Source organism: Sphaerodactylus townsendi, linkage group LG07, assembly GCF_021028975.2.
Source record: "Sphaerodactylus townsendi isolate TG3544 linkage group LG07, MPM_Stown_v2.3, whole genome shotgun sequence".
In the NCBI taxonomy this organism is placed as follows: domain Eukaryota; kingdom Metazoa; phylum Chordata; class Lepidosauria; order Squamata; family Sphaerodactylidae; genus Sphaerodactylus; species Sphaerodactylus townsendi.
In genome coordinates, this window is record NC_059431.1 from 55,059,225 (window position 1) to 55,087,219 (window position 27,995).

A 27,995-nucleotide genomic window follows, 5' to 3' on the forward strand; every position below is an offset into this window, starting at 1 on the left:
TGATAGATTTGGAGTTTATAAAATCTATTTAATGATACTTAATTTGTTGTGTTCACATCTTAATTCCAGGCAAATCCTGAGAGAGAACAGCTGCTTGCAAACTCTGCTACATCACTTGAAATCTCACAGCTTAACCATAGTCAGCAATGCATGTGGAACCTTGTGGAACCTCTCCGCACGGAATGCGAAGGACCAAGAAGCATTATGGGACATGGGAGCAGTTAGCATGCTCAAAAATCTCATACATTCAAAGCACAAGATGATAGCCATGGGCAGTGCTGCAGCTCTAAGGAACCTCATGGCAAACAGGCCTGCAAAATATAAAGATGCTAATATCATGTCTCCAGGTTCAAGCCTGCCATCTCTTCATGTTAGGAAGCAGAAAGCACTGGAAGCTGAATTAGATGCTCAACATTTATCTGAAACTTTTGACAATATTGATAATTTAAGTCCAAAAACATCTCACCGTAATAAACAAAGACATAAACAAAATCTGTACAGTGAATATGTTTTGGATTCTAATCGACATGATGATGGAGTTTGCAGGTCAGAAAATTTTAATGCTGGTAACGTGACTGTGCTTTCACCATATTTAAATACTACAGTGTTGCCTGGCACTTCTTCCTCAAGCAGAGGAAATTCAGAGAGTTCTCGGTCTGAAAAGGACAGGAGCTTGGATAGAGAACGTGCAATGGGATTAAACAGCTATCATTCAGCAACAGAAAGTTCTGGGAACTCTTCTAAACGAATAGGAATGCAGATCTCTACTGCTACAGCCCAAATTTCCAAAGTAATGGAAGAAGTAAGTATGCATATTACACAGGATGAAAGAAACAGTGGTTCTGGAGCTGAAATGCACTGTTTGTCAGAAGACAGGAATGCATTAAGAAGAACATCTACTGCCCATTCTCATACAAATGCTTATAATTTTCCTAAGTCTGAAAACAGGGCCTGTCCTGTGCCTTATTCTAAAGTGGAATACAAGAGAGCTTCTAATGATAGCTTAAACAGTGTCAGCAGCAGTGATGGATATGGTAAAAGAGGACAGATGAAGCCTATTGAATCTTATTCTGAAGATGATGAAAGTAAATTCTGCAGTTATGGACAGTACCCAGCTGATTTAGCCCATAAAATACATAGTGCTAACCATATGGACGACAATGATGGAGAGCTAGATACTCCGATAAACTATAGCCTGAAATATTCTGATGAGCAGCTGAATTCTGGAAGGCAGAGCCCATCACAAAATGAACGATGGGCAAGACCCAAACATGTAATAGAAGAGGAAATAAAACAAAATGAGCAAAGACAGTCCAGAAATCAAAGTGGAGCCTTCCCTGTATACACTGAAAGTAGTGGTGATAAACACATAAACTACCAATCACCTTTTGGTCAGCCAGAGTGTGTTTCTCCTTTCAGATCAAGAGAATCCAACAGTACAGAACAAAACAGAGTAAGCTGCAGTCTTGGGATAAACACAAAAGTGAACCAGTCCTTATGCCAGGTTGATGATTATGAGGATGATAAGCCAACCAACTACAGTGAGCGTTACTCTGAGGAAGAACAACATGAGGAAGAAGATCAGCCAACTAACTACAGCATAAAATACAGTGAAGAGGAGCATCATGTAGATCAGCCTATTGATTATAGCCTCAAATATTCAACTGATATTCCTCCTTCTGCACAGAAGCCATCTTTTTCTTTTTCAAAGAGCCCAGCAATGCAGAACACTAAAACGGATCATATTTCTTCAGCCACCGGGAATATGGCAACTTCTTCTGGTCCAAAGAGACATAACCAGCTCCATCCAAATTCAGCTCAGAATAGAACAAGTCACAGTCAGAAGCCTGCTTCTTGTAAAGCACCATCTATCAACCAAGAAACAATGCAAACCTATTGTGTTGAAGATACGCCAATATGTTTTTCAAGATGTAGTTCTCTGTCATCTTTGTCATCAGCTGAGGATGAAACAGGGCGTGATCAGTCCACACGTGTAGCAGACAGAGATAACTCAATGAAGATGGTTGGAATGAAAGAAAATAGTGGGAACCTGTCTGCAACAAGTACTGTAAATGAGACCTCATCAGCATCTCAGCATGTCAGAACAAAATCAAATAGACTTCAGGCTTCTAATTTGTCCCCTTCTGATTCTGCTAGGCATAAAGCTGTTGAGTTTTCTTCAGGTGTCAAATCTCCTTCAAAAAGTGGAGCTCAGACTCCTAAGAGCCCACCAGAGCATTATGTGCAGGAAACTCCACTCATGTTCAGCAGGTGTACCTCTGTAAGCTCCTTGGATAGTTTTGAGAGTCGTTCAATTGCTAGCTCTGTTCAGAGTGAACCTTGCAGTGGGATGGTAAGTGGTATTATAAGTCCAAGTGACCTTCCAGATAGCCCAGGACAAACAATGCCACCAAGTAGAAGTAAAACTCCACCCCCTGCACAGACAACACAAGCAAAGAGAGAAGTAACCAAAAGTAAAGTGCCTAGCACTGAAAAGAGAGAATCTGGGCCGAGGCAAACAGCTGTTAGTACAGCTGTTCAAAGAGTGCAGGTATTGCAAGATGCAGATACTTTGTTACATTTTGCTACAGAAAGCACACCTGATGGATTTTCTTGTTCGTCAAGCTTAAGTGCTTTGAGTCTTGATGAACCTTTTATACAGAAAGATGTAGAGCTGAGAATAATGCCACCTGTCCATGAAGATGATCCTGGGAATGATGCAGAACTTGAACAGCCAAATGATACAAAGATTAATCAAGAGAAGAAGGCAGAAAAGACCACAGAAACTGAAAAAGATATACTGGATGATTCAGATGATGACGATATTGAAATATTGGAAGAGTGTATTATTTCTGCTATGCCAACAAAATCTTCACGTAAAGCCAAAAAGCCTTCTCAGGTAACTGCTTCAAAAATACCTCCACCTGTAGCCAGGAAACCAAGCCAGTTGCCAGTGTATAAACTTCTCCCTTCTCAAAGCAGATTACATTCTCAAAAGCATGTCAGTTTTACAGCTGGGGATGATATGCCACGTGTATATTGTGTTGAGGGAACACCAATAAATTTTTCAACAGCTACGTCTCTGAGTGATCTTACAATAGAATCACCACCCAATGAACTGGCTAATACTGGTAATGCTGGCACAGGGATGGAATCAACTGATTTTGAAAAGAGAGACACCATTCCTACAGAAGGCAGAAATACTGATGATAAGCACAGGGGGAAAAATCCAACTGGGTCGGTTGTTGAGTTGGATGATGAGAAAACAGAAGAAGGGGATGACATTCTTGCCGAGTGTATTAATTCTGCAATGCCAAAAGGGAAAAGTCACAAGCCTTTCAGAGTGAAAAAGATAATGGATCAAATCCAACAGACATCTACATCTTCATCCATAAGTAATAAAAATCAGCTAGAAGTTGAGAAAAAGAAACCAACTTCACCAGTAAAGCCCATGCCCCAAAGCAATGAGTACAGAGCACGCTTACGAAAAACCACAGAGTCAAAAAGTAATTTTAATAGTGAAAGGAACCACACAGACAACAAAGACACAAAGAAACAGAACCTTAAAAATAGTTCAAGGGACTTTAATGATCAACTTCCAAATAATGAAGAGCGTTCAAGAGGAAGCTTTTCATTTGATTCTCCCCACCATTACACTCCAATTGAAGGAACTCCATATTGTTTTTCAAGAAATGATTCCTTGAGTTCTCTAGACTTTGATGATGATGTGGATCTTTCAAGAGAGAAGGCAGAACTGAGAAAAGGGAAAGAGAGTAGTAAAACACAAGCTTGCCAAAAATATGCTCCAACAGGACGAACTCAATCTAAAGCTTTGGTGCAGAAACAGAGCTCTTTCCCTCAGACATCCAAAGATATTACAGATAGAAGTGCAGCTACAGATGAGAAAATGCAAAATTTTGCAATAGAAAATACGCCTGTTTGTTTTTCTCGTAATTCATCTTTGAGTTCTCTTAGTGATATTGATCAAGAAAACAACAACAAAGAAAGTGACTCTACAGAACAAATAGAACCATCTGATGTACAGATAGAATCAAACAGACCACAAGCTTCTGGCTATGCTCCTAAATCATTTCATGTTGAAGATACTCCTGTATGTTTTTCAAGAAACAGTTCTCTCAGTTCTCTTAGTATTGATTCTGAAGATGATCTTTTGCAGGAATGTATTAGTTCTGCTATGCCCAAAAAGAAAAAGCCTTCAAGAACTAAAGGAAACAATGAAAAAAGTAGCTGCAGAACCACAGGAGGCATTTTAGCAGAAGACTTGACACTGGACTTGAAAGACTTCCAAAGGCCTGATTCAGAGCATGGTTTCTCTCCTGATTCAGAAAATTTTGATTGGAAAGCTATTCAAGAAGGTGCAAATTCTATAGTCAGCAGTTTACATCAAGCTGCTGCTGCAGCATCGCTGTCTAGACAAGCTTCGTCCGATTCTGATTCAATCCTTTCATTAAAATCTGGGATTTCCTTAGGATCACCCTTTCATCTTACTCCTGATCAAGAAGAGAAACCTTTTACTAACAATAAGGGTCCAAGAATTATTAAACCTGGAGAGAAAAGCACATTGGAATCTAAGAAAGTAGAATCTGAAAATAAAGGTATCAAAGGAGGAAAGAAAGTATACAAAAGTATGATTACAGGAAAAGCTCGTTCCAATTCAGAACTCACAAGTCACTTGAAACAGCCACTGCAAACAAACATGCCCTCAATCTCCCGTGGCAGGACAATGATTCATATTCCAGGAGTTCGAAATAGTTCTTCAAGTACAAGTCCTGTTTCTAAAAAGGGACCACAACTAAAAAGTTCAGCCTCTAAAAGTCCTAATGAAAGCCAGAATTCCCCCAGAGTAACAAAGCCATCTGTGAAATCAGAACCAAGCCCTATATCCAGACAACCATCACAACAGGGTGGAACAAGTAAAGGACCTTCTCGATCGGGATCTAGAGATTCTACACCTTCTAGACCACAACAGCAGCCATTATCCAGACCTCTACAGTCTCCTGGCCGAAATTCAATTTCACCAGGCAGAAATGGCATAAATCCTCCCAATAAACTCTCCCAGCTGCCAAGAACATCATCTCCAAGTACAGCTTCTACCAAGTCTTCAGGTTCAGGAAGAATGGCATACACATCACCAGGCAGGCAAATGAGTCAGCAAAATGTAGCAAAGCAAACAGGGTTGCCCAAAAGTACCAGTGGTATTCCTAGAAGCGAGTCTGCCTCCAAAGGATTAAATCAAATTTCTGGTGTTAGTGGATCTAACAAAAAGGCTGAGTTGTCCAGAATGTCATCAGCCAAATCCAGCGGGAGTGAATCTGACAGATCAGAGAGGCCTATTTTAGTACGCCAGTCAACTTTTATTAAAGAAACTCCAAGTCCCACTCTAAGAAGGAAATTAGAGGAGTCTGCTTCATTTGAATCTTTGTCTCCTTCTAGACCAGACTCCCCCACCCAGTCCCACACACAGACCCCAATTTTAAGTCCTTCGCTTCCTGATATGTCTTTATCTACTCATTCAGCAATCCAAGCCGGTGGTTGGCGAAAGTTACCTCCTAATCTGAGTCCTTCTTTAGAATACAGCGATGGAAGACCAACAAAACGTCACGACATAGCTCGGTCTCATTCTGAGAGCCCCTCAAGACTGCCAGTTAACAGGTCAGGCACATGGAAGCGTGAGCACAGTAAACATTCCTCATCACTTCCTCGTGTAAGCACTTGGCGAAGAACTGGAAGTTCTTCCTCAATTCTCTCAGCTTCTTCTGAATCCAGTGAAAAGGCCAAAAGTGAGGATGAAAAGCAACATGTAAGTTCTTTTTCTGGACTCAAGCAATCTAAAGAAAGTCAAGCACCAGCAAAAGGTACTTGGAGAAAGATAAAGGAGAATGAAATTCCTCAGATAATGACTAGTCCTCCACAGAATACCTCAAGTGCTACCAATGGTGCTGATTCAAAAACTTTGATCTACCAAATGGCGCCTGCTGTTTCTAAGACAGAAGATGTATGGGTGAGAATTGAAGACTGCCCTATTAATAATCCTAGATCTGGAAAATCTCCCACAGGAAACACTCCCCCCATTATTGACAGTGTTTCAGAGAAAGGGAACATAAATAGTAAAGATTCAAAAGATCTCCATGGAAAACAAACTACAGGAAATGGAAATGTTCCTGTTCGTACCATGGGTTTAGAAAACCGCCTGAACTCATTCATTCAAATGGATAGTCCAGACAAGAAGGGAACTGAAACAAAACCTGTGCTAAGCAATCCTATCCCTGCCCCAGAGACCTGCGAAGGCATCATTAGTGAACGTACACCATTCAGCTCCAGCAGCTCAAGTAAACACAGTTCACCCAGTGGAGCTGTTGCAGCAAGAGTTACTCCTTTCAACTATAATCCAAGCCCCAGAAAAAGCAGCGCAGATAATGGCTCTACGCGACCATCACAGATACCAACACCAGTTAATAACAGCACTAAAAAACGAGATTCGAAAACTGAAAATTCAGATTCAAGTGGTGCTCAGAGTCCTAAGCGCCATTCTGGATCCTATTTGGTGACTTCTGTTTAAGTAAAAAATCAGATATATTATGCTATATGTGAAGATTTTTTAATGGAACTATACAACATGGGGGTTTGAGGGTTGTTTTTTTTTGTAAATAAGTTTGATTATTGTAGAGGGTCCTTGTTCTGGAAGCCATATTTGATATTCTTTGTCTTCACTGGTAACGCTTTCAAGGGATTCCTGATTGATAGTTTAGCAATAAAATTGCTAAAATGATTATATTTGTACAGTATGTTTTGCATATATTTAATTAACATCCCATCTTTAATTGTTTCGGAGGGGGATTCAGGAAAGATAAACCAGATTTAAAAAAGAATTCTATTGCTGTATTGCTCATTTTTAGATTTGCAAAATAACTAAAACTACATCAGGGAGAAATTGGTATTATTTATGCAAAAAATACTCTGTTTTAGTATTTGTGAAGCCACGTAACATTATAATTAATCATGTGGCTGTGAAATTCACAGTAATATGGTTTCTGCTGAACAAGCCTGTTTTTTCTGCATGGATAGAACTGATTGTTCATTTTCTGAAATAACGTTTAACATTTCTGTGGTCACATAATGTGCATAGATAGTTATGGTGTAATGATTTATCCTTTGTTTGTGCTCTGGAGGAAAAAAAGGAAATCTGTGTATGTGTAAACCTTGAACAAAATTATTTTACCTGAACTAGATTTTATCTGACAGTAGGTAGGATTTTTGCTATGCTGTAACTTGATGTATATTCTGGTATTTGAGGTGAGATGGCTGCTCTTTATTAATGAGACATGGTGAGGTCTCAACAGAAACTAATTAACATTTCAGAATAAATTATTGCTGTATGTAAATTTGGTTGTGTGTTACTTTTGCGGTAGTTATTAAATTGATGTTTAATTTTGGTATTTTTGGACAATATTCTCTGTATGATATATAATGCACTTATTCTAAAGGCTCTTTTGGGACTATCGACACTTCACTTAAACAACTGGAAACATTCCCGTTGATTGTGATAGATCAAGATAGCACACACTGCTTGTACAGTCACACTGGTTCTCCCCCAGCTGATAGTAGCTGTTAGTAAACATGCGAAACAACTGCAACATTCAGGTAGACCACTGGGGTTTGCAGTTAAAACTTTTAAGCTGATTTCAGATATCGATAGAGGCACTAAAAGAAGTACTTCCATATTTTTTTTATACCTGGACAACCTATACAGTTTTTTGTGTATACAAAGAAGACTTTTTTACAGTTTTAAAAAAACTGGAAAAAGTATACAGTTAGAAATTTAAGTGTGTTTTCCTTTTTTAAAAATTTGAGCAACACTGGCAACTAATGTATTAAATTTAAGTGTCTTAGTAGAAAATAAGATTTCTACATTAAACTGCTATGGATAATCCAACTTTGTATTCACATATGCTTTGACTTAAAGAGACCTTCATTAGACTGTTTACAGTGGAAGTATTCTTACAAACTTAAGTGCCTCTATATAAATATAGCAACATGTGTGTGCATGTGGTTAATTAAAACAGTGGTGAGCAAGTCAAGTGTATAACTCAGGCAGGCTTTTATTCTTACAGTCATGCATGTAAGTGTTTGGTAGCAGGGTTCAGAATCTCCTTATGAATTGCTTCACACACGCATACCAGCACAGTTGACAATGCAGGATAGTGTTTCCTGTGTGACAAACAACCATGGCAAATGTTCTCAATAATTTTTTTCATTGCAAATGTGAAACTTTATAATAGCATGAAGTGCTGTTAACAAGACAGCAACATGAATTTTGAAACCATTCAATTATTATTGGTTCTCCTGTCCCATTAACTGTTTAATCACATGTTGCAGACTATTGAGATGGGGTGATGAGTCCTATAATGCTTTCATACATCATCTCCCAGAAGAAGTTCTTTATCCCTAGAAATCCTTCTTAAAAATAATTAATGTAATAAGATAATTTTAAGCAATTTAAATGCTGTGTCTTATAAGCAATTAGTCCTTCCTATTTGTGATTCTCCATCCTAAAAGGTTATATCCAAAGGCTCTATTTTGCAAATAGAGGGAGAACATAAGCTTATGTGGAAGAGGGCCATGATTTTCCATTTTTCCCTCTATGCGTCATAGCACTGTTTCCAAGGGTTTTGTGACCCCCTGCCACCACTTTTGGGAAATACCTGTTCTTTGATTAGAACTCTAGTCATGGTCATTTGGATCCAGCCTTATATGCTTATTTCTTCTATTCCTTGCTCTTTTAAGTGGGCATATTTAATGGCATACCATATTAATGGAAAACCTTATGTAGTGGAATGCCTCATATGAACCCTGCCTACCTAATATACAGCCCTCCGTTTTTGCAATAAACTATACTGTATGTTTAAATGTCCTTCATGTACTGAATCGAACAAGGAGAGAAAATATAAGATCGGTCAGTATTTGTTCATTAGAATCAACTGTTTCCTTTGCTATCAACATTACTAACAGAAAATGGAGAGTACAGCTCCAGAGAATCCCAAACAAAACTGTTTCATAAATCCTTGCTTTCATGGCAACTTGACTTTACTGATGCTGTTAAAAATGTACTTGTTGGAGTACTGTTTTTTTTAATTTCTACTGAATTAACCACTAGTTTAATAAGATTCAGCGATGATGCACTACACAGTATGGGCAAAACAATTGGTAAGAACTTCTTTGTTACTGAGTCTTATAAAGTTTTCCTGCTTTTGCCCCAACCTTTGGTAATGAGAGAACTGTTTTTCCAGTTTCCTGATTTTTTGTGACTCAATGTACAAGCCAAGTAGTTTGGACTTATTTTGTAACTTAATGCTGACATATTGAAATAAACTTATAACTTGACAAATATAATTTCATTTTTATGTAAAAAACAGTCTAGTCAAAACAAATGGGAAAATTGTAATGTTTACTATTTTACATTGTTTTTAATTTCACTGTGAGGTGTGATCAGGTCTGTATTTTTTCTCTTATCCCTCCCTTTCAAAAGCATTAATTGAACTGTGATTAACTTGTCTTTAATTGAATTATTTATTGTTCCAAGTGATGTACTTTACCTTCTACCTTTCTCACTTGTAAACTATCCATTACAATTCATCATGTACTGACAATGTCAAACCTCTGATGAAACTTCTGATAACCTTTTTATATTTCTCTGACAAATCAACCCAGACCAGAGATCTGAGGTAGTCTGTTTTCGAAGTAGTATCCTATTAACATGTTTGAAAAGCATTAACCTTTGTATATTTTTAATGTGTGAAATTAAAATTCAAAACTCTTGTGTTTGACAAACTTAATTTATAACTGAAGTTGGATTACCAGTACTATAGACAATTTGCCCTGTTGAAAGACTTTTTAATTCCTCAGTTGTATCCAGCGGATTGTTAAAAATAGAATTATTTTGAAGAAAACGTGTCCAGTCCAAAGTCAAAGTGGTTATAGCTATAAAATCCCCACTCGAACCATCAACTTTATTTAAGTATATCCTTGCCAGAACAACTCTGTTCTTTAAGCTAGATAGCTAAGGCAAGTTCAGTGAAGTACAGAGCCCAAATTTTCACTGCTTAGTATCTAATAATGAAAACAGTCTCAATTAAAATGCAACAACAACTCTTGCTTGGGAATACTGTTCTTTTTTAATGATTATGCCAATGGATCATCATGCCCTGTTTCTATAAAAGTAATTTTAAGTAGAGCAAAAATGTGCCTGAAAGGTCCATACTCTGTCTGCTCCTGTTTAAAACAGCTGAGGGTACTAAATTATGCCTATAATATGGCTTAAGCTTTGACATCCAAAACCTTCCTTTTTAATTTTTTCCTGACTTAACTGTAGCTGCAAATACTTTTCCTCATTTATCTTTATTATAGATTAGTGGCTGCAGGCACTTCTTTCTCTAGCTGCGGCTTTTGCTCACGCTTGTCAGCATTCTCAAGTGTAACATCTGGAACAAGATGCAGGCAAGAGCCATGGGAAATAAAATAATGAATTCTGCCTATCTTGCAAAAAAATGTTTTTCTTAATACATCTGTTTTTCTGTATCAAGTAGCTTTCTCCAGTCCTATTAATGGGAGGCATGCAGCAGAATCATATTATGTTCATAATTCTGTCAGGTACCTCCCAGATCTTTTCAATTTTTCAATCTATTTTTATTTTGTGTAAGTCTGAACATTTGCCTTTAATATTAGATTGGATCCAAGCAGCATTTCTCCTAGTAAGAAAGGGAGGGGGGGTCCCACCTTTGATCACCAAAAGGTGTGCTTTGGAGATTGTGGGACTAGCATGGATTGAGCTCATGGGAGCTGGATTCTGCTTTGAGGAGAACTGAATGGACACCGAGTGATGAGACCCCTGTTGCATCCCACTATTGTTGTATTTTCAAACATATTTATGCAAGATGTTTTTTAAAATGTAAAATTACTCAAAAGTTTTGTTTTTCCAGCTTGACATCCTTTGCACGTTTTTAAATCAATTTGAAGAAATGCTCATTTGCTACCTTCTGCACACAAGTTTTTATAATATATCTTGCCACCAAATGCTATTTTTTCTTTTAATTCAGCACATTTGTCCCTGAAAATGTTTCCTCTTTATTTTTCCTTCATTGTTTTCACAAGAAGTTTTAACTATTATTTGTAAATCCATTTCCAAGCCAGCTTCCCTCGAGCATGCGATCATGTCTCCCCTTGCCCTCCATTTACAAAAGGATTTTTAAAAATCTGTCATTTTGCATTACCAATGTAATGTCAGGGCACAGACACAAGTCAGGTTGATTGTATCATCTTTGTCAGTTTCACCTTGAATTAGCAATTTAACATTAAGGTGAAGATACTTTGTCCCAGTTAGACGTGAGTGAAACTGCTAAGGAAAGTTGCTTTTGCTGGAGGAAATTGACAAGAGCCAACAATTATGTGTTGCTGCTGCTCTAATTTGACTGGAAAATGTGGTTCTTTGCTGGGGATGCAGCCCATGTCCCTGGGCGCATGCCTTTCAGTCACGTGCAGGGTGCTGAAGGGCCCCCCACGTGACCAAAGACATGCGCCTGCAGCCAGCGCCCCACCCCCCTCCCGGCCTCCCTGCAGGCCAGCTGGCTTCTTTAGGAGCTGGCCTCCAGGGATGTGTGGGGGAGCTTTGCCCCAGCTCCCTGTAGTTCAGCTGCTGCACTCCCCAGAGCCTGGGGAGAGCAGTTGCCAGGCCTCCAGCAAAGTGCTTTAAAAGCACTGTGGCCAGGGTGCAGTGCTTGGGGGTCTGACCCCACTCTAAGCCCCACCCCCACTCTCCATTCTTTTAAAAGCACTTTGTTGGAGGCCCAGCAACTGCTCTCCCAGCTGCCAGGAGCCTAGTGCAGGTGGGGCTTGGGGCATGGCTCCACCCTGCCCTTCATGCTTTAAAAGCACGTCGCTAGGTAACTGCTCTCCCTATACTTTGGGGAGAGCAGCAGCCCGGCTGCAGGGAGCCGGGGGGTGGGTGGGGGTGGGGCTTGGGGCACAGCCATGCCCATGAGTGGGGGGCACCTGGAGACCAAGTTGTCTCCAGGTGCCACTTTCCCTGGATACACCTCGGGTGGGGGGACTATGTAATGATGCTTTTTCCAGCATTTATCTTGCAGTTTCCATTTTGTGCAAACACCTTGCCTCATCCTCACTCCTATTAGTTAGCCAACCTCCTCTTCACCTATTTTCTCTTCCCCTCCTCCTCCATTTCAAAAGGGTTTAAAAATCTCACTATCTCTTTGTCATATCGAAGTAGTGATCTAATTTTGAGGCAGAAATACAAACTAGCATGGTTGATTGGATCAGCTTTGTTAATTTAATATAGAACTGATAACCTTAATGTTCAGGCAGAGATACAAACATGGTCAATTGGATCAGCTTTGTCGATTTCATAGCAAACTATCAGTGTAACATTAGGGCCAAGGACAATTTTGAAGTTGGGGGTGATTGAAAAGCAATTGCTGTGTGTAAATGATCCTGCAATACTTCTGGTCAGATTTGGCCAAGAAAAGTAATTTTTTGTGAGGGAGGTGGGCTATGTGTTTCTGTTCCTTCAGGAAATGGCACTTGTTATAGTAGTTGTTTTGGCATCTGTTTTGGGTTGGTAGTTCTCAATAATAGAAATATAGGCTGAGACGTTTTTGAATTGCTGCTTCAAAAATGTAACTGTGCAGTAAGACAACGCCTGTACAAAATAAAAAGGTGGATTGTTCTGCATCCTGGATGGCATTCCACCACCATTGGGAATAATATGTTTTTAGCAGTAAGGTGTGGAATAAATGTGTCTGATGGGGAAAAGGAGGTGTGCCAACAATGTTTCCAACATTAAGTTGTTTTGGCTTCCATTTGGGATTGGGAAAATCCGTGGTAAGCTGTGCATGTGGAAAAGGCCAAAGGGTAAAGCAACTTGGGTCTGGCATGCCATTTACTTCCTGATTCTGGTGTTCTAAACCATTTTACAGTGAACTATCGTATGTTTTTAAATTAATCAGATATCCTGTCTGATAATACAATTTAAGTTATCTTTTGCCAACTTAAAGAATTAACAGTCAAATAATTGTCAGAGATTTTACCATCATCATCCACTAGGTTAAACCAGTTCATTTCAAGAGAAGTGTGTTTTGACGTTTGTTCTTGCCAATTAATCCACAAGTACTTTTTTGCACATGACCTTGAGCAATGTTGTCTATCCTGTAAGACACTGAAGAATGCCAATAACAGTCCAGGCTAAGTGGATAAACAACCTTGCTTATAAAATGACTGCAAACATATAACTTTGTAATGTGAATGTGACTGACCTGGGTTTGAAGCATGTAGTTGTGCATCATCAGTTCACTAAATGCATGCCTCACCAAATGTGTGTGTTGGTCAAGACTGACCAGCCTTGTTGTGGTAACACAACCAAACTCACGTGGGTTTTGTACCAGGAACTCCTGAGTAACACACACAGTTAAAATCTAGAGTTTTATTGAAGAAAGTTAGAAAACTATTTTTAAAATAAGGCATACAGATCGAGTGGCAGAATGCAAAAATAACAAAATTGTTTACTTACTGTAGTTTAGTACCGCATCATTGGTCCTTGAGGCAAACTAATGCCAGTGTTTTTCCAGCAACAAGGAGGAATAAGGGAGAGAATCTTCTCTCAAGCTATACTTACGGCAAAAGCTGACTGTAACCTCCTGATGAAATTAACCAATCATGGGGCAGTACCGAAGGAATCTTCTTGGGTAGGAGCAACCTCCCTCTCCCCTCTCTTGGTTCTCAGCTAGCATTCATAAGTTAATTAACAAGCCTGTGAACCATCCTTGAAAAGTAGATGCAGCATGGGAGGGCGAGATGGCACTAATAGAGTGCCAGAATGTTTTTAAAAATTGTTCAGGCAGTTTGTTTTCTTTCGACAGTGTTCTAAAGGCATTTGGCCATTTTCCAGATAGTTGGAGTTTTTCAGACATTTTAAAAGATTAATATAGATTATATTTTCAGAAGATGCCCTTGAGTTACACTTGCCTGTAAATCAAAGTAACACAGTCATTCCAAACACAGCTGGGGGAAAATTCTTGATATGTGAGTGACACATTCATTATTAAACTGGCAAATACACTCTAAAAGAATTTTAATAAAACTCAGTTCCAATTGATCAGTGCTATCACAGTCAGATAAAGGAATTCATGCCACTGCTAACTAGTTTAAGACCTCTGAGCAGACAGTAGGTTGACATCAGAATTTAAGTACCAATGCTGTGTCTCTGCATATTACTTAACGGCGGGGGGTGGGGGGGTGGGTGTTGTGATTCAGTGAAGCCTTGGACAGCCAAACTGGACTGGTCTATTTAAATGCAATATAAAAAAATGACAAAATGTGACAAAATCAAGCAATGAGTATAGATGGGAGGAACTTGGTTATAACTTCAGCAGGAAGCTCTTGGTACTGTGAAATAGAGACTGTGCAATGCTCAACCACAGCTTTTTAAATAGGTGAAATATTACTTTATGCCAGTAAATGAGAACTACTGTTTTAATGCCTTGATAACAAGCAAAAAATTTACATAGGTTGTCTTTGTCTAAATCAATTATTTCAATCCCATTCCCCCCACCCCCCAAAATTTGCCAGAGCTGTAGCCTTTGCTCTGTGTAAATAACATGACCAACAGTATACTTAGCTGGAGCAATAAGACTGTGTAAATTAACAGTTCAGACCTTCAGTGCACAGTTAATGTGTTTTTATTCAGTGATGTATTAAACCTAAGCATTGTCAGGCAAGACAGAAATGCGTGTTACTGAAATGTAGATTAAACAAGGTAATGTGTTTTCTCATCTTTCAGGATCATGTTCCTAATTTATTGTTCTCTTGCAACCTAAAGAGAATTTTTCTTAAGATAAATTGTTAGAGACACTGAATTTAGAATCACAATTTTCAAAAACTGAAATTTATGATTTGGCAGACGTCAGCTTTAATTCTAATCAGGGGGTTCATTTTTATGTGCACTAGAGAACTATATTAAACTAGAAGTAAAGCCTATTGTGTGAAAAAATACAATGGGCTCTTAACCCACAAGAAAATTGCAGAGAAAGGACATTACCCCCACCTTTTTACTCCTCCTCTCCCTGTCACTCTCCATCCTCCATCTTTTATTCTTCTCTTTGTACCGTTACCCCAGCTTTCTCTCTTTTTGCCTCTCTAACACAACTTTCTGAGCCTCCACTCCCTCAGCTCTCTTTTTAACTATCTGCCTGCTGCCCCAGTTCTCTTTCTCTGTCTTTCTGTCCCGCTACCTCAACTGTCTTTCTGATCCCTTATTCCAGCTATCTTTCTGCCACCTTACCTCAGCTTTTATTCTCTCTTTCTGTCCACCTACGCTGGCTCTCTGTTTCTCCCCAGCATTCACTCTCCTTCTGTCGCACCCCAACTCTCTCTTTCTCTGCTCCTCCCCCCCCCCCATCCAATTCTGGTGGCCTACCTAAACTGCTCTGGGTGAGCGTGCTGAGACCTCTTGCCCCACAGCCTCACTCTCACCACCTCAGCTGGAGCCATTTTGGGTGCAGTGTGGCCTTCCTCCCGCCCCCACCAAATAACCTGGGGCAAGATGCCTTCTTGCATGTGCTGCTGCCAACCACTTTACCCAACAAGAAGCATCATTATGTTCTATGCAGACTCCTCCAGCCTCTTCAGACCTTCACCCAGAGCCTTCTGGAGAAAAAGTGAGTGGTTGCCAGTATGGCTTGGCTTTTATATAATAGGGGGCCCATGTAATATGCTTTGATATGAACCATTTAACATTACATTTCCTTCTCTAATGAACACGAACACAAGGCCTGTTCAGTGTTATTTTCAAATGAGTGTCTTCTGTTTATGTGGGGCACTGAAATGCATATTCTAAACTAAGGCCAAGGACTGGGAGAGTTTTATTTTCAAAATAACAACATTGCTTTCAGCAGTGAAAGACGCGAACAGAACAACCCGAACACCCCGCTTAGCAAACTTCGATATTACAAAGTGCAAAAAATCCTTTAATAGTGTAAAAAATTAATTTAACTACCAGTTATGCATTCATACATACACCACATTCATACCAACAAACTCTCAGTCATCATATATCCCTCTTACAAAATCTCTACTTCTAATACCTCTAATTAACTGAGATATGAATGTACCACTTAAACTTGTATCAATAAAGTGGAAATAAGTTAATTTAACATTTATTCAATAAAAAAGAAAGGTTCTATTCAATTCTCCTGGAAGCTCCAGGAATCACCCAAAGTCTCTTGGGAATCTTTTCAATGCTACTGGAAATCCTCAATTGTTCTACCAATGTCCTCCAATAGGAAAATGTTATTTTTAGTTCATAAACAGTTGCCAATAGTCCCAAATCAGCAATGATGTCATCACACATACTGGTACGTGTTTAGAACCAGCAATGGAGTTAGAAGTTCCTTTCATAATTGTTAACAAAAGCCTCATCAGGAAAACTTGATAATACTTTTTCCATCCAAATGAATTCCATCAGTATGAAGATTGGCATAAATATAAATATGAACATGGTCCGCAGTAAGACTCCACGCTTTTGGGGAACCTCTCCCCTTCATCAGATAGCCAATTCAGGTTTTTGGTGAAGGAGATCCTGAATTTAAAGATTTTACATGAGTTCTGAAATTACATGTAAGACATATAAGAACTCTATAAATATTACTCCAAAAGTAGGGATTTAAGCAAAAATGTATATAATCAAACTTACTTTTTAGGAAATTAATCCAGATGTATCTCCTCCTAGCTTCATTGTGGAACATAGTATGCCTAAATGTCAAGCTAGCCTATTTAACTAGAAACAGGTGTATTGGATGGTCAAATACTTGGGATTAACCCCTAGAGATATCCTACTCTACTCTCTAGCATTTTCTGAAATTAAACAGTTTACAAGAAGCAAAAAAATCCAAGTCCACATTAAAGCTCTGTTTAGCTTTTAACTGTGTGTGTTACTCAGGAGTTTCTGGTACCAAATCCATATGAGATTGGTTGTGTTACCACACCAAGGCTGGTCAGTCTTGACCAACACACACATTTGGTAAGGCAAACATTTAGTGAATTGATGATGCACAACTACATGCTTCAAACCCAGGCCAGCCACATTCACATTACAAAGTTATGCGTTTGCAGTCATTTTATAAGCAACTCCCTCTTAAAAAGAATTGGTTTTTATACCGACTTTTCTCAAGCTTTAATAAGTCTCAAAGCAAAGCAACTTGCAATTGCTTTCTCTTCTCCTCCCTATAACTGACACCTTGTGAGGTAGGTGTGGGCCCTGATGAACTACATCCCAGGGTATTAAAAGAACTGGCAGAAATAATCTCAGAACCACTTGCTATAATCTTTGAGAACTCCTGGGGAACAGGAGAAGTCCCAGTGGACTGGAGGAGACTAATGTTATTCCCATCTATAAAAAGGGGGAAAAGGAGGACCTTAATAATTAGAACATAAGAAAGAGCCTGCTGGATCAGACCAGAGTCCATCTAGTCCAGCACTCTGCTACTCACAGTGGCCCACCAGGTGCCTTTGGGAGCTCACGTGCAGGATGTGAAAGCAATGGCCTTCTGCTGCTGTTGCTCCCGAGCACCTGGTCTGCTAAGGCATTTGCAATCTCAGATCAAAGAGGATCAAGATTGGTAGCCATAAATCGACTTCTCCATAAATCTGTCCAAGCCCCTTTTAAAGCTCTCCAGGTTAATGGTCATCACCACCTCCTGTGGCAGCATATTCCAAACACCAATCACACGTTGTGTGAAGAAGTGACCAGAACTGAACGCAGTACTCCCAAGTGCGGTCGGATCACTGCTTAATATAAGGGCATGACAATCTTTGCAGTTTTATTATCAATTTCTGTCCTAATTATCCCCAGCACAGAGTTTTCCTTTTTCACAACTGCCATGCATTGAGTTGACATTCCCATGGAACTATCAACTAAGACTCCCAAATCCCTTTCCTGGTCTGTGACTGATAGCACTGACCCCTGCAGCGTGTATGTGAAGTTTGGATTTTTTGTCCCTATGTGCATCACTTTACATTTTGTTACATTGAACTGCATTTGCCATTTCTTAGCTCACTCACCTAATTTATAAAGGTCCACTTGGAGTTCTTCGCAATCCTTTGTGGTTCTTACTACCCTGCATAATTTGGTATCATCTGCAAACTTGGCCACCACGCTATCCACCCCTACTTCCAGGTCATTTATAAATAGGTTAAAGAGCACTGGTCCCAAAATGGATCCTTGGGGGACACCTCTCCCTACATCTCTCCATTGCGAGACAGTGGCGGAGGGCCAAGAGGATGGGGGGAGGGGGTGCGTTGTGCACCGGGCACACACCTGGGGGCGCAAAATTGCCCCCTGGCCCCTCCCCCTTTCCCCTCCCCCCCCCCGCAGCACATGCACACACCCCAAACCCCTTCCCACACTTACCTTCGTTCCTTTTCTTTTTGTAGTACTTTTTGAGGATGAAAAACGCGGGCTAGTTACAGTTCAGGGGGGAAACTGCCTGAGGAACTACAGTTCCCAGGAGACCTTGGGGCTCACAAGGTCTCCTGGGAAGTATAGTTTGTCAGGCAGCTTTCTCCTTGAACAGCAATTAGGCCGCGTTTTTCAGCCTCAAAAAGTACTACAAAAAGAAAAGGAACGAAGGTAAGTGTGGGAAGGGTGTGTGTGTGTGTGTGTGTGTGTGCGCGCGCGCAGTGGGGGGGGGGGCGCCACGGGGTGGAGGGGGCGGAGAAAACACTCTGCGCACCGGGCACAATTTGGCCCAGCTACAGTTTGGCCCAGCTACTGTTGTGAGAACTTTACACCCACCCTTTGCTTCCTGCTTCTCAACCAGTTTTGAATCCATAGGAGGACTTCCCCTCTTATTCCTTCATTGCTGAATTTTCTCAAGAGTCCCTGGTGAGGTACCTTGTCAAAAGCCTTTTGGAAATCCAAGTAGACAATGTCCACTGGTTCCCCCTTATCCACATGCCTGTTTACACCCTCAAAGAACTCTAGTAAGTGTGTAAGGCAGGACTTGCCTCTGCAAAAGTCATGCCGACTCTTCCTCAGCAGGTCTTGCTTTTCTACATGTTTTATAATTTTATCATTAATGATAGATTCTACTAATTTACCAGGAACAGATGTCAAACTGACTGGCTTGTAATTTCCTGGGTCCCCCCAGATCTTTTCTTAAAGATTGGTGTGACATTGGACATCTTCCAGTCTTCAGGGATGTAGGCTGATTTCAGGGATAAGTTGCATATTAAAGTGAGAAGATCAGCAATTTCATGCTTGCACTCTTTAAAAATTCTTGGGTGAATGCAATTTGGGCCAGGGGATTTGGTAGCATTTAGTTTATCAATGGCTGCCACAACTTCTTCCTTGTCTACCACTATCTTTGTCAGTTCCTCAAATTTGCCTCCTAAGAAGCTTGGTTCAGATGCAGGAATTTTCCTCACCTCCTCTTGGGTGAAGACAGATGCAAAGAATTCATTCAGGAAGGGAGCAATCCAGTCTTGGCCCCCTTGCCCTCCTTCCCTTTCACAATGGAGTCACCTCGAACTCCACGCTCAGTTGGTGAGGGTTGTGGTGGTCCCCTTGCCCACTCATGTATCCCTTCCTCCTGGCAGGCCAGTGGGGAAGTCCATCCTTCATGGCTTTATCTGGCAGCATGATGTGCTGCATCTGCCCCCACCCCCTGGGTGCTGCCAGTGCTGGGCAGGAGTCTTTATCCTTCATGCCTTTGCCCCACCAGCTGCCATCCTGATCACTTTCCTCCTGCCTGGCCTCATTTGCCAGGGGCTGCACCTCTTCCTATGGCCTTTTGAGCAGCGTGGGCAGGCCTGGGTCTTGCTGCAGGGCCATCATTTTCAGGGGTGGGCCATAAGCAAACCATGGGCTGCGCCACTTGAGTTGTAGCTTACGCCTGCTATTTATACCAGAATCTACATCTTTTTCATCAGATCCTTGTGGGACTGTGGAGGAAACTGAGCAGTTGCCTGGGACCAGTGGTGGAATGGATTGGAGCTAGCAGCCTGAAGTTTAAACCCAACCAGATGAAGTGGCACTTTGTCAATGAGTTAATTGATAATAAAAGTAGATATACAGTTTTTAGAGGGGGTTGCACTGCCTTATAAAAATTTACTCTGCAACATGGAGTTGACCTTGAGTTTAACATTGCTCTTTGGTAGTCAAGTAGTGGCTGTTGCAAAGGAGGGGTGCCAGCTGTGCTCCTCCCTGGAGAAAACAAATCTTGCCCCCTCTCTGTCATAGCTTTGTTAGATACATGTTTGATGACAGCACCTTTGAAATCTGTTTTGGTGGATGTAGCAACTGAAATAGTTAACTAAAGCAGCATTTTCTGAATGTCCACCAATCTTGATATCTTTCTGTGTGGGTTCATTGTGTGCTCCTGAGAGCAATTCAACAGGACCTTTAAAACGGTACGTGGTTAGGGAGCTAAATATCTCAAGAACCACTTTTGCCTTTATGAACCTTCTTATGCACTGAGATTTTTTTCTGAGGCCTAGCTCTGTACTGGCCAAGTTGCTGGAAAGGTGGTCGATAAAACTAAACATATAATAAATAAATATTCCACCTCAATAGAATTACAAATGATTGCAGCATAATTCTATAGAGGATTAATTCACTCCATTAACTAGAGTTGAGGCTCTTAATCTGTGGGGTACTCTCCCCAGGGGAGGTATAGACAGATGCCAGGAGGGGAATGTTGCCTCTCAGCAACAAATTGCTTTATATTTTACGTACACAAAATTAACAACATTTATTTCCACAAAACTATTTCATTGATGGTGCTGTTTTCATTTCAGTGAGTATGCATTTGAAAAAAATAGAATTTTTAGGTCATAAAAAATGCAGACTTACCCTGCCTAAAGTTTAGACCAGATTCGTGGGAAGTGTGGGACATAGATGTGACAGCAACTAAGAGCAACTGGGCTAGAGTCACTTTATATTGGGCACAGTTAGACATAGGGCCTAAAGCGTCTGAAACTTGCTGTTCTAGGAGTTTTGCAGCTCCGTTACTGCGCTCCTGCATACTTTGCTTCAATGTGTTTTTGGCTAGTGAACATGCTTCTGCATGCACAACTGTTTTTCTGTTTATCTTCTGTTTTTCTGATAGCTTTCAACTTCTGTATGCCCTTATGCTGCTTTTATTGTTTCTTTGTGATTATTTTTATTGATTGCCTGTTAGCACTTTTTCAGTCCTGCAGGAGGGGAAGATAGGAAATAAATGTTTTAATAAAATAAAAACACATGGTTTCTGGTACAAACTGCATTTACCATTTTATAGTAGCAGGTTCATTCAACAAGCTTGTAATTTTAAAACATAATATACTAAATGCTACCACTGATGCCTGGGTTCCTGCACTGCTTGTGTATACAGATCTTCTCTTATCACTCCTACCCCCAAGACATCTGAAAAGCTGATGTGCAAGGATTATGGGACGCTTATGAACAAAGAAATGGTGGGGGGGGGGAGCGACTGCAGCAAGGAGGTGTAATGGTCTGTGTCCAAGTATTTTACCCTGCTGCAGCACATTCTGTTTTATGCAAGATTCTGCAGCGGTTATATAATATTTAAACTTACTTACAGGGTGGGAACAGGGTAACAGAAGAGGAAATTAATTTAATTAACTTGAATTAACTTCCTTTCCTCTAGTCTCAGCATTTTGTTAACAATCTAAAAATAACAACTGCAGATTACACAGGTGTGTCTGGTGGCATTCCTTTATGGCAATTCCATTCATACTTGAGGACACCACTTGCAGCAAGCGCGCTGTTAAAAGTTTCACACAAAGCCCCCCTATAAATCCTGTGTGGACCAGCGGCACACCCTTAACCCCACTGCGATGTGAACATGCACGTCCTTGCCAGCAGGGGGCGACTGAACAGGAAAAAGAGCGGGTGTGGCTTCCTTCCACAGCACCGGCTCAACTGGCGCAGAATGACGTCAAACGCCGTGACACTCCTCCTTTCCAGTCCTGCTGCAGTAGAGTACAGGGCAGCTGCTCATCTGGATCCTTCTAGCCAGGTCGAGTGTGCGAGTCGTCCACTGTTTACCGAAAGGAGGAAAGTGCTTTTGTGACTTGAACTTGCCTCGTCACTGTAAGCCGCGAACTTTGTTTAATCCTTAATTACCACCCACTAATCCTTCATCAGCCTCAGAAATTTTCGCCGAGCCACGCCCACCCCTCGCCACTCCTAGGTCGCATGCGCACACTAAGATAGCGGTCTACACTCTCCTCTGCTTTCGAAACCCGATCTCTTATGCCTTTCTCAGCGAACCCTTCACCTCTCGCGATATCTGACCAATCATTTTCCCTTCAGCGCTTCCCGGGGGGCCGGGGCAAAAGGCGCTCTCGCTCTGCACGCGGTTTCCTTCTGAGTGATCCTCACAGGATCCATTGGCGTAACGTTACGTCAGCAATGGGTGGGTTGAATTTCCGGTTGTATCTCCCCAGTTTTCCGGTTGTGTTTCCCCAGTCTTTCCCCCGCCCGCTTAGTTGTGTTGGAGGCGGCAGGAGGTGAGTGCAGCCGTGGAGGCCATGGCCTGGGCCGCGCCGCCGTTATCCACGGACAAGTCTCGGTAAGGGGATGGGAAGGGTTTGTGTGTCTGTCTTTTTGCCCCTTGTTCTCGGGCTTGTGGACTGACTGTGCCAGTGATGGCGAATCTTTCGGGCTCGGTATGTCAAAAATTAGTAGAATGCCGACCTTCATTCTGATGGCGTGTCATAATCTTCCCAGCAAACAAAAGAGAAACAATTCTTTACATGTTCATTTATTTTAAAAAAATACAGTCCAATCGTATGTGGTGCTGTGTATTACATAAAGAAGCAGCAAATAATTGCAAAAAAATCGAATTCAAATAGAATCGCTGTTGTCGCATGTTGGTGAAGACTTGTGTGTCACCGAAAAGTTTATGGCGTGCCACAGGTTCGCCATCAGCGGTCTGTGCTAATATGAATCCTGTCGTGGTTTTCTTGTGCTCCCTGTGTTGTAAGGGAGTTGTTGCGTCTCAAAGGCAAAATAGTTGTTAAATTGATCGCTTATGTCTCAGCTGCCTCAGTGCATTTTTGAAAGCCGTTTTGCACCCAGCACCACCAAACTCACTTAATTCTGCCGTGCATCCATTTTAATAAGTGCTTCTTCATCATTCCCTAAAGCAAGCATATGCATGTGTGCATGTTTTTCTTTTCTGTTCCCTTTCTCCCTCTCTGTCCCACTTTTATTCTACTGGATTATTCTATTGATGAAGAATTGTCTCAACACTTTGCTCAGTGCTTTTTGGATGCTTTATTTATTCCTAATGAGATTGTATCATTTTGTGTTGAATTACAGAATGGTTTCTTAAGATAGGTGGGACCAGCAAGAGTGAATGGACTTAGGTCTGCCCTGACTTCTTAAGGTGCTTGCTGGCTTTTACATATTCATTCACTTTCTTCAGAATTTATTCAGTTTGGGAACTCTGGTTTGGTTGGGTGATCCAGTACTATATATGTTCAGAAATAAATCCCATTATGTTCAGTAGTACTTACTCCAAAGTAAGTGGACACAGGATTGCAACTTGTACTATGAGTCAGAAAGTCTCTGAGTCAGAATTTCTGTCAGTCTCTGTATTTTGATCTTTATCTGAATATGGATAATAGTAATACTGGTGGGTAATTGGGGAGGAGGTGCTTTTATTGGTTTTTGGTCATTGTAGTTGTCTACCTCAGCCAGCTCAGTTCACTGAGTTTTAGCTCTGGTCTTGTGATGGGAATACTGAATTTGTTTCCCTGTATACCATGTAACAGTTTGCAACTTTCTCTGCTTTTTGTTTAGGTACATTTGTATATACCCAGCCTACATAAATAACAAGAAGACAATAGCAGAAGGAAGAAGAATACCTCTTGACAAAGTAATTGTGGGCTGTGGGGGGAGGCAAAGCAGTCTTGTCTGAAAAATAAAAATAGCTTGAAAAGAGATGTGGAAGGAGTCAACCTATTGACCAAAGCCTTTATGAACAAAAGACGTTAACCATCCATGTCATTTTCTGTGCGTCTCATCAGTGCAGAGTACTAATACCTGCTGCTATAATTTTAGATCCCACATTGGAGGGAAAAACATTTATTTACAAAACTTATATGCCATTTTTCAGTCTGCACTCAAGGTGTGTACATGACTGATAGTGTAATAAAGTAGTGTTTATTGAGCTGTAAAGACTGTATAATTTCATGAGGAAAAAAACCTCTATAAGAACAGCTCTGTTAAATAAGACAAGGGGTCCGACATTCTGTTTGGCAAGATGTCAAGGTCTTCCTCAGTTGTTATTCCCCAGCACTGATATTCAGAAGTTTACTACCTCTGTACATCAAGGTTCCATTTCATCATCATGTCTGATAGCCTCTGATTCTCCTATGAATGTTCCTAATCCTTTTAAAAGCTGTCTGAGTTAGCGGCAATCACCATATCGCTCATTAAGTGAATTCTAAAACTTATTCAGACATTGAGTAAATAAGGATTTTTTAATGTAACTGGGAGCAATCAAAAAGTTTAGTTGGTACTTCATAATGTTGCAGGAAGTTGTGTTCTCTGCTGTACGTCTCTTTTACCAGCAAATCCTTGTTCATATTGCTCATTTTAACAATTAATTTGTCTAGCTTCTGGCTGCTTCCCCTTTTAACCTCATAATTTAATTTCATTGTAAAGATTTGTGCTTTGCCAGTACCTAGCTCATAGTTTAGGGGGTAAAGAATAGCCGGGGAAAGCAATGGCAAACTACCCCACAAAAGTGGCTTGCCTATAAAATCACTGCTTGCAGTGGTGCCCCAAAGTTGGATACAACTAAAGAGGAAATTTTACCTTTGGTAGTGCTTTGTCATTTTACTACCACTGAACCATATGTGAGATCTTTAATGTTTCAAACTGTAGAATGGCAGGCAGGGGCGGATTGGCCATTTCTTTTACTGAGGAAAGTCTGATGGGCCCCAAGACTGTGTGATGGGGATGGTGAAGAAGAGTAGCACAGTTTTGCCTCACTGGCCCTTGTGTAGTGTAACCAGCAAGATGGAGCATGAGCATGGCATGTTGTGGCTGGTTAGGAGAGGCGCCTGTCTGCCCTGTGTCAGCCTGGGGTCAGTTCAGTCGGCAAGGAGGAGGAAGGTAGTAGTGCCTTCTCTTCAGATGACTCTTTGACTCTCCATTGGTGAAGGGGTATGTGTGTGTCCTTTTCTAGAACTCTTTTGGCCTTCCAGTCCACCCCTGATCATAGAAAGTGCAAATGATGCAGTAAGTCTTTGTGCAATACAAAAATGTAGTAACTCAAAATGTCTGATTCTTTTAGGCTGTTGAAAATCCCACATCTACAGAAATTCAAGATGTATGTACAGCAGTTGGACTTAATGTTCTTTTGGAGGTAATAAGGATTACTGTATTTCTTGTGTAATTCAACAACTATTTTACCTGGAAAGGCAGAAAGTTGTAAGTGTGCGCATTCTTAAGAGTACACGCATATACTGAAATACATGTTCAAAATGTATCTCCATAGCTGTAACACTGTTCAAAAGAGCCATAGATTGAAATAAAAATTATAACAGGCATTTAGAGTTTAAAAGTAGAAAGTTCCTGGTTTGTTTTGCCTTGGCCATGACTGATAAGAACTTACCCATGGGCAAACTCCTTTTTTGTAATATGGGTTACTAAAATAATCAGTGAAATTCTGTAGATGTTTATTGGAAGCTCTGTGTATCTGTGTTTTTGAACTTATTGCTTGCTTTTAAAATCCTAATTTTTCTCAAATGTTAGAAAAACAAAATGTATCCCAGAGAATGGAATCGTGATGCTCAGTATAGGGGTAGAGTGCAGATTCAGCTGAAGCAGGAAGATGGCAGCCCATGTTTTCCTCAGTTTCCAACACGTGAGTAAAGGACAGGGGGATAATGTTCACAACTGTGGTAGTGTCTCTTAGTTGTTAGGGTGTTCAATTCAGACCAGGAAGGTTCAAGTTCAAATTACCACCTAGTCATGCTGTTCACTATATGACCTTAGGTCAGTCATTCTCTCTCAGCCTACACTACCTCACAGGGTTGTTGTGAGGATTAAAATAGATCTGTACATACTTCTCTGAGAAATGGTAGGATAGAAATGTAACTAAAGTAGAACTGCCTCTTTAAATAATGTACATTATTTCACAATCCTTTCTCCTTGGCCATCAATGGGCAAAATCATGATTTGAGAACAGAAGGCAGGTCTGGTTTGTATCTCTCAACTTCCCTGGCAGTACTGTGAAAGATAAACTCTATGAAAATTCAGAACAGCTAGGCACACATGGAAATGTTCATTAAAAAAACGCAGCGCAAGAAATGCTATTAGTACAAATCTTAGAATCCTTAAACATGTGTAAATATTTTTGCTACTGTATGTTACGTTAGTGTCAAGTACTAGTAAACAAAATCAACATGTAAGAAGTTCAAACTATGGCAGTGGGGGAAAGTGCTGTCAAGTTACAGCTGACTTATGGCGACCTCATAGGGTTTTCAAGGCAAGAGATGTTTGGAGGTGGTTTGCCTTTGTCTGCCTCCACGTGGGTTGAGAGAGTTCTGAGAGAACTGTGACTGGCGCAACATCGCCTAGCAGGCTTCATGTGGAGGAGTGCGGAATTGAACTCAGTTCTCCAGATTAGTCTTCTGTTCTTAACCACTATACCACACTGACTAATTGAAATTGAAGGCGGGTGTTAATAATTCTACATGCAACTATTCTGCTTAAAGAACAGAAGAACACAAATTCTGAATGATCAGTCTATAGAAAAAAAACTACTGTCTTTCTGTACAATACTGCATACATTGATTAAATGTGTTTGATGTGTATGCCTATCTGTTAACCTCCTTAAAGGAGCTCACAGTGCAAATGTGCAAATAATTTGCAACAAAACAAGATTCTTATATTGTTTACTAGTCATAATAATATAACATAAGAACTGAGGACACATTTTTATCCCTTTGTAAGGGAAGCAGCAGGATTGCAAGAAGAAAGCTTTGTCTTATCCATTCCCAGACAGCTAATTTTCTTGCATTAAACAGATCTAATCTGATGAGTGTGTTGATTATTAGACCTGGGAATTATGTATATACTTCCTTGAATTCTAGGCTGGAAGAATAGTGTGGTGTCAATGCAATATTTTTTGTTATAAATGTTCAGCACGCTTTGTGTTTCCTTTTAGGGAAGGCAGTGATGCTTTATGCAGCAGAAACAATCCCCAAACTGAAAACGAGGACACAAAAAATGGGCGGCAGTGACCAAAGCCTACAGCAAGGAGAAGGCGGAAAAAAAGGCAAAGGGAAAAAGAAGAAATGATCGGCTGCACAACAGAAACACTTTGATGGATGGGAGCAAAATGACTATGGAGGCTTCTGACCTGGAAGGGGAACAATCAAGCAAGAACTTCTGAAGCTCCTTCATAGACACCAACTGAACTGGAATGGATTTAACTTGCACATTGCATAAGCCACAGTGCCAGCTTGTTTAATCCACAAAGTACTGAAAATGAGCATCTTGTGTATTTTATTAAAAAGCAAAATAAATACATGATTGAAACTGGTTATTGTGGGTTTTCTGGGCTGTGTGGCCGTGGTTTGGTAGCTCTTGTTCCTAACGTTTTGCCTGCATCTGTGGCTGGCATCTTCAGAGGTGTACCACAGAGAAAAGTCTGTTACACACTGTGTACAGTGAGAAGGAAATGTTTTTAGTGGGGTACTATCAACCACACCTTTGCATAGAAAGTTCCACCCAAATACTTAGTGATTGGTTCCCCACCCTGGGACTTGGACAATATATACTCCACTAAAAATATTCCCTTCTCACTGGACATAGATGCAGGCGAAACGTTAGGAACAAGATCTGCCAGACCACGGCCACACAGCCTGGAAAACCCACAACAACCAGT

General features: G+C 40.6%; 2 protein-coding genes and 1 long non-coding RNA gene across 10 annotated transcripts in view; 2 read left to right on the plus strand and 1 right to left on the minus strand.

Moving 5' to 3' along the window:
* Nucleotides 1–9,854, plus strand: part of APC (APC regulator of WNT signaling pathway) — a 99,202-nt gene extending 89,348 nt beyond the window's left edge. For all 8 annotated transcript variants that reach the window (XM_048503576.1, XM_048503575.1, XM_048503580.1 and 5 more), the window contains one exon: nt 70–9,854. In XM_048503576.1, coding sequence (XP_048359533.1) covers nt 70–6,580 — 6,511 coding nt within the window. In that variant the 3' untranslated portion in view covers nt 6,581–9,854. The remainder of the gene's footprint in view (nt 1–69) is intronic.
* Nucleotides 9,855–21,785: 11,931 nt separating this feature from the next.
* On the minus strand, nt 21,786–22,468 carry LOC125437254. Its single transcript, XR_007245154.1, has 2 exons — nt 22,365–22,468; nt 21,786–22,124 (listed from the first exon to the last, which is right to left on the minus strand). It is a non-coding gene; the product is annotated as an uncharacterized LOC125437254 (long non-coding RNA).
* Nucleotides 22,469–22,524: 56 nt separating this feature from the next.
* Nucleotides 22,525–27,646, plus strand: SRP19 (signal recognition particle 19). Its single transcript, XM_048504720.1, has 5 exons — nt 22,525–22,658; nt 23,894–23,969; nt 25,395–25,466; nt 25,856–25,967; nt 27,273–27,646. Exons 1-5 carry the CDS (start codon nt 22,618–22,620, stop codon nt 27,404–27,406), a joined length of 435 nt encoding a protein of 144 aa, XP_048360677.1. The 5' UTR covers nt 22,525–22,617; the 3' UTR covers nt 27,407–27,646.
* The last annotated feature ends 349 nt before the right edge of the window (nt 27,647–27,995 follow it).